General features: G+C 34.8%; 1 protein-coding gene across 2 annotated transcripts in view; it reads right to left on the bottom strand.

Moving 5' to 3' along the window:
- Positions 1–4,033: 4,033 nt before the first annotated feature.
- The window catches only part of GLRB (glycine receptor beta), a 78,388-nt gene continuing 75,465 nt past the window's right edge, over positions 4,034–6,956 (bottom strand). For both annotated transcript variants that reach the window (XM_068542382.1, XM_068542381.1), the window contains one exon: positions 4,034–6,495. In XM_068542382.1, the coding sequence (XP_068398483.1) occupies positions 6,199–6,495 (297 nt within the window). In that variant the 3' untranslated portion in view covers positions 4,034–6,198. The remainder of the gene's footprint in view (positions 6,496–6,956) is intronic.

The raw sequence follows: 6,956 nt of genomic DNA, 5'->3' as shown, positions 1-6,956 counted from the left end.
TTAAAATTTGAAAGCTTCCAAGATGTCAGTGGACTGATTGGAAACTCTAGAGATTTTCGAATGAAAGGGCTTTTGAGTATACAAATGAATAAACCAGAGAAGGGCGGCTGTGTTTAGAAAGAGGCTTTATAATAGTCCAAGGCAGAATTTATTAAGTATTCCCTCTAATGAGTTCCATAAAATATTCTCTCAGTTAATAAGTGAAAGATCGTCTTTGTAGCTGAGAAGCCTGCAGATTCTGACTCAGATTTATTAAAAATGCTGAAGCTTGTTAGTAAGTCAGCAGATATGATGCTGCTATCGTGTGCTAAATTCTTGTCCTCCGCAGGTTTCTAAAAGCTTTATGGCACGAGGTCGTGGTCCTTGAAGAATTGCAGCCAGAGTGTTTACTATTGCTAAATGCCGTGTTCCTCCTGCTACGTTGCCAGCTCCAAGAAACACTTAAAAGAACATCCCTTGAGAACATACAGGAAACTCAGCTGAGCTTTTCAAAAGCTAAAATCCTTTGCCTCTTCATCTAGTTTACCATCTCACAAAATAGGGTTTCTCTTGCCTGTCAGCAGTGGCTTAGGGGCAAGGCAATGCTAATTGACTAATAAAATCCCTATTTGATGTGGTAATTGACTGCATTCTCGCTAAATCACGGAGCCCAGGAGGTGACCCCTTCTGGTCACCTCACTGTGCATAATATTAATTGAACTGCCATTGCCTCGGGCTGCAAACTGAGATTTACTGAAAAATCTTTCAAGTTATAGGATCAAGATCAGATGGGAGTTTTAGTTAAGAAACAAACACCAGGTGAAGTGCCTTCCATCATCAGCTGTGGAAAATCTGCTTTCTTCTTCATTATTTCCTGAGCAATGTTCACTAGGAAATAAAATTCAAATAGCACTTTAACTTTTTTTATGGCAATGTTTCTGCACTTTACAATTCATAATTTTTCTTTTAGTTAATGTCTAGCTTCAAAATTCTATGATCCATAGTAAAATGGCCTTTATTTAACTACAGTAAAGTATACTTTACTTAATTTACTTCATTTTCTTTAAGACAAGTCTTTTCCTTTCAAATCACTGATTTTCTTCCTTCTCTTATGCTTTTTAATGACATGCATTATGCATTCTGATTTGCATTATAGAGATTTGTATAATCAGCATACTTTTCCTCCTCACACTATTGATTATCATTTAAGAGAGCTTCCACTCTTAAATGTTTTCTTCATCTTCACGGTTTTGGGCTAACACAAGACCTTCAAAATATTAAGTACCCAAGAAGCATTTACTGATTTACATTTTTGTTGTTGTTATTTAGTATTCTACTCTGAGAGGATTTAGAAAGACTTGTTTTGGGTGTGATACATGAGATTTGGAAACTGTAAAAATACTTACGAGAGTGAAAATGCACTTATTGTTTAGAGTACAGAAATACCAGCTGGAACAGAATTCACGAGTTTTCTCATTGTTCTTGCTGGTTAAGGACAAAATTTTATAATACATATGTAGGGCTTCCCTGGTTGGTGCAGTGGTTAAGAATCCGCCTGCCAATGCAGGGGACACAGGTTCTAGCCCTGGTCCGGGAAGATCCCATATGCCGCAGAGCAACTAAGCCCGTGCGCCACAACTACTGAAGCCCTTGCGCCTAGAGCCCGTGCACCACAACAAGAGAAGCCACCGCAATGAGAAGCCCGTGCACCGCAACGAAGAGTAGCCCCCGCTCGCTGCAACTAGAGAAAGCCCACGCACAGCAACAAGACCCAACACAGCCAAAAATAAATAAATAAAATAAATACATTTTAAAAAATACCTATGTATATATGTGTGTGTATGTATGTGGAGAAAATGCAAAATGTATTAAAATACAAAATATGAAGTTTATGCATATGTGTATATAAACACCCTAAGATTATAACCACCCTTGAATATGGCATCCATATTATCCTTTCATATCCATCACAAGAAAGTCGGTAAAGCATATTTACTCCATTGATGTTTCCAATGCTTCAAAAGAACTGGACCCTAACCTCTTAAAAGGTTACGACCAGCTTCATAAAAAAAGGTTGGGGGGAATTAGTGAATGCTAGGTTATTGATAGGTTGTGTAAACATATGCACTTCATTTGAAAATATAATTGGAATAAATCTGCTTTTCTAAAACAAGATAATAAAATTTTAACAAGAAATCCTTATTAAAGGTTATAAAAAAATGATTTCAAACTATTTCTCATCTTAGGCCTGGTACTTTAAATTTTTATATCCAGCTATTTATGTAAACTGAAATTTTCCATGATATGGGTGATGATAAATTGAATGGTTTTTAAAGCAGCTTAATTTGAACGCTGCATATGCAATGGGAAATATTTTTAATTTTATTATTCAGTAGAGACGAAACTGTGTAACTGACAAACGCTTAATGTTGAATAAAATCATATCAGTTAAAATGAGTATGTGAAGACAAACCATCCAAGACTGACCCACTTAAGAGAAATAATGAGACGTAAAATTAAACACTAACCTAAAAGGAACGGTGCCTCGCTGGACTTAGCAATCCTGTCACTGCTAAGTGTGATAAGCAAAGGTCAGCTTCAGTTTGGTTGGAGTTTGAGATGTGAACAATGTGAGAAACAGCTACGAGATAAGTTAAACTTTAACAAGGAGAATTTTATATGTCAGCGAGAGGATTTTTTTACTTAGTTCATTGGGCAATACAAAGCTCTAAAGATGTTTGAGCAGAATGCCGTGATCTCAGCTTCATTTTAAAGAAGTCAATGTCGTGACAAGTAAATAAAGAATGTGATACAGGATTACATCCAGAACCAAAACAAACAAACAAAAAAGGTGGGACAATTGGCAAATTTGAATAAGGTCTCTAGATTAATTTATCAATGTCAATTTCTTGATGTGGGTACCTGGTACTACTGTGGTTATGAAAGGATGTTCCTTGTTTAGGAAACATACATTGAAGTGTGTAAATACAAAGGGTCACCATCATCTCTGCAACTGTATTTTAAATGTTTCAGAAAAAAAGTGTCTCATGTGAGCACACACACAGTGGGAGAGGGAAAATAAACCCAGTGTGATGAAGTACTAACCTTTGGGGCACTGGCATGAATGGTGCACAGGAATTCTTTGTAATATTTTTGCATGTTTTTCTGGAAGTCTGAAACAAGATCAAAAAAGTTTTTAAAAAAGAAAAGTAATACGTACACTACATACAACAGGTTAAGAGATGACCAGGCTGTGAGAGTCTGCACACAGCATCTTGACAATCTAAAGGTATTTTGGAAGGATTTTGAAAGACATTACCAGAATTTAAAACGTAGACATCTTTCATCTCAGCAACTCCACGTCTGGCATCCACTTCATGGAAATATACGCATGTGTGCACAAAAATATTTAGTGCAATGCTATTTTGTATTAGAAAAGAAAAACAATCAAAATTCATGTTTAAAAAGAAGCTAAATTCAGGCACATTCACGCTATAGAATGATAGGAGGCAAAAGATTTATTAGCATCCAATTTATCCTCACATAGAGAGAGCTCCAAAATATAGTAGATGAAAAATAAATAAATTGCAAAACCGTCCATATGGTAAAATCTCATTTACGTTAAATCCCATTACATTATCTTTTATATTTAAAAAGTAGATAGAGGTTGTAGATGCCTAGAGGTCACTGTGGTGACCTCTGGGAAAAGAGAAAGGTTTGAAGATAGAAGGTTATGACAACATTAAGGGCTTACTTATTTTAGACACACCTGTTTTTCTAATACGTCGAGATATTCATGTATTACTTATGCAATTACAAAATAAACAACACAAAGTAAGTTTGTAGACTGCTGTAATCGTCTGATGCACGGGAAAGGGAAACTGAATTAGGGTGGTGTCCGCAGAAATGGAGAAGCAGTGGTTGGTGTAAGGGGGGAAATTTTAGGACTTGGAACTTGACAGGGTATACCGTGTGACAGAGGAAGGCAGATGGCCCACGGGGGACTGGAATAGTGATGGCTTTACTGGAAACAGAAAATAAGAGAAGCGGCTGATTTGTAAGGAGAAGATCTTTTTTATTTTGGAAACATGGAATTTGCGATACTGACATCCAGATAAATATACTGCAAGTTTCCTAGAAAGACATAATATTTAAAGTACACAGATCAGAACTACCCTGGGGTTAAGTGACTAAATTCTCGAGATAACAATAGAAAGCAACTGTTAGTGGACACCAGTTGTACTCCCGTATGGTCATTGTGTAATGTTCCATTTGTAGTTATATATACACACTTAATCCTGGGATAGCTATTTATATACATTTGGGTATTAAAATGGATCTGAAGAGGCTACAATATTATATTACAGAAAGGAATTCATTCACACTATTTTCAAGAAATAAATTCTTACAGAATGAGAACTGTCTTCCATTTCATACATTTCCCACTTAAAACTCTATATCTAAATCAAACTCCCTAAAATGAATGAAATTTGCAAGAATGAAGAACAGAGATCATAAGCAAATATAATTATTATAAATACAAATTTAAATGGTCTAAGTATTATTCAACACATTTTTTTCCTCTCAGAGTTTAAGATGTTATTGTCCGGGTCCTAGCAGGATGTTGAAGTCCATCAATAGGGTGACTTGTGGCATTTTAAAAATGATTCAGTTAACTATACTTTTGCAACTAGAGGGTGCTGAAGTACCACAGAGGACTAGATATATCTCGTCTTTTAAAGACTTAGTAATCAGTGACTCTTTTACAAATTAACGTCTTCAATAAAATCACATTGAATTATAGATGGCAATTTGCATAAACAATATGTAAACACATTTTATTATTGAATTGACAATCCAAACCCTCAGCTGCTGCAAACTCTCCAAGTAATGTCAATATACTTATTTGGTCTTATGTTTATGTTACATGGATGACTGATAGTCCTAGTATCAGCTATGGAGAAATAAAAAGGTACATTGGCTCTGATATTACTAGGAAATACAAGTCTTATAGACCAGAAAGTACCTATTTGCAAGTTGGAATGAGACCAAAGCAAGTAAATCCAAGTAGCCTGGACTTTTAGCAAGAAAGAAAATACAAATGGAGGTGAGACCTAACTAAGTAATCATTTATTTAACCTTTAAATGTCTTGTAACAAAAGCAAACACTATTCAAATAAGAAAAAAAGAAATTCAGGAAAAAAATTTAATTTTACTTTAAAATATGTGAGCATTTTAATAAAATAAAGAAGTTAAAATCCTCTAATGATTATAGATTTTTCTTCCCAACTCAAGTTACTTCTAGTAATAAGGTATTTTCCTCTTGGTTTCTTACAAATGGTATGAAATCACATATTCATTACTGTATTCCAATTTAAAATATTTATGACTCTTTTTAAGGCACAATGATTTTGTATACTCTGTATCAACAAAATAAAATCCATGAAAATATATCTAGGTTTTAAAGTGGACTAAATAGAATTTCTTTTATCAGAAATATTTAATCAATATATCTATTTTTATTTGTATTTTATGAGAAACCAGAATTCAGCACGAATTTAGGTAAATCTAGATTTCCCTTTGTTTCAAAAATGCTTACTGGGTTTTATTATCTGGCATTTGACAACACAGGCACACTTTAAAATGAGCTGCTTTTACAAATTAGGAATTTGTTTGAACTTTATTTCTCCACAGAGCTCATGTAATTAGAGTTGATATACTTCTACGTATAAAGTTATACCATATGTAATATACTTTTGCTTTATCTATGATAATACCATCTAAAATTGTACAAGAATAAGATGGCTTTTTCTGAAAGTTACAAGGAAAGGGATTTGAAACACTACATACATTGCGATGATGACATAACAGGGTTCAGAGTGCACCCCATTTTATTATCAGAATTATCGGCATATTTGCAATTTACACTAACTGGAGAGAAATGTTCGGATTCTATTTTATGTAGTATGTTTATCCTTCATTTAGTCCTAAAGAAATTATGTTTGCTTTACATAAACACATCATGATTAGAGCACAGATGTAACAAGATCATGCTGCCATTCCCCATGATGAAGGCGCCATATTTGTATCACACTCCAATGGCATCCAAAATGCAATATATTGCTATGAAAATGCAAAGAATGTTCACAGATTGGCATTAATGAACGAGGTTGTTCACAATGCAATGGGACTTGACTTTATATGAATGGAAAAGGTTTATCATAAATATATAGACCAGTAGATAACGTTGAAGAATAAGAAGCAGAAAGGAAACAACGCTCTTGCGTAAAGATCGATCCTCTTCGCTGCCGTCGGAATAACGGGTTTGGCAGGAGGCGGCTTCTTGTTGCTCTTGGCCTGGGATTTCCCAAGTCCATTGTTGACCTCAATGGGTTTTCCATAGCAGTCATAATTGGACAATTCAAAATCTCTCGGTAAGCTTCCCACGATGCTGAAGTCGTTAGATCTCAGATCAGACTTGGACGTACAAACCTTTTTGCATCTGGTCTCTCCAACCTGAGAATAAAAATTAAAGACAGGCTATTTAGAATTTTTCTATTTATAAAACGTCTTCAAAAAGATATTTTAAAAATATGATGGTTTATTCAGTTGACTATTATGTCTTTTTGTCAAACAGAAATAATAGTCAACTGATTAAACCACGGAATTACCTGAACATTTAGGGCTCTAAAATGTTTCCTATATAACAAGGCTTATGTCATGGAATGAACTTTTGGTAGGTTATTTTACATTAAGGGATCAAGGCACAAATCATCATTTATCTTAGGTGCTCCCAGGCTTGTGAGAGTTCTCAGTTGAAAGACTGACCAATAAATGAAAATCCAACATTTAACCATGACACAGATCACATTAGCAGAACATACAGAATACAAACGTCTTCTGGTACCTCTGACCTTTGATTTCCCCAGGGATCCTACTGCCAAATTGGGTTGTTTATAAAAGACTGAGGCATTTAT

This window comes from Eschrichtius robustus, chromosome 4 (assembly GCF_028021215.1).
Source record: "Eschrichtius robustus isolate mEscRob2 chromosome 4, mEscRob2.pri, whole genome shotgun sequence".
Lineage (NCBI taxonomy): Eukaryota > Metazoa > Chordata > Mammalia > Artiodactyla > Eschrichtiidae > Eschrichtius > Eschrichtius robustus.
The sequence above is the reverse complement of the archived record's forward strand: the minus strand, read 5'-3'. Positions and strand labels throughout refer to the sequence as shown.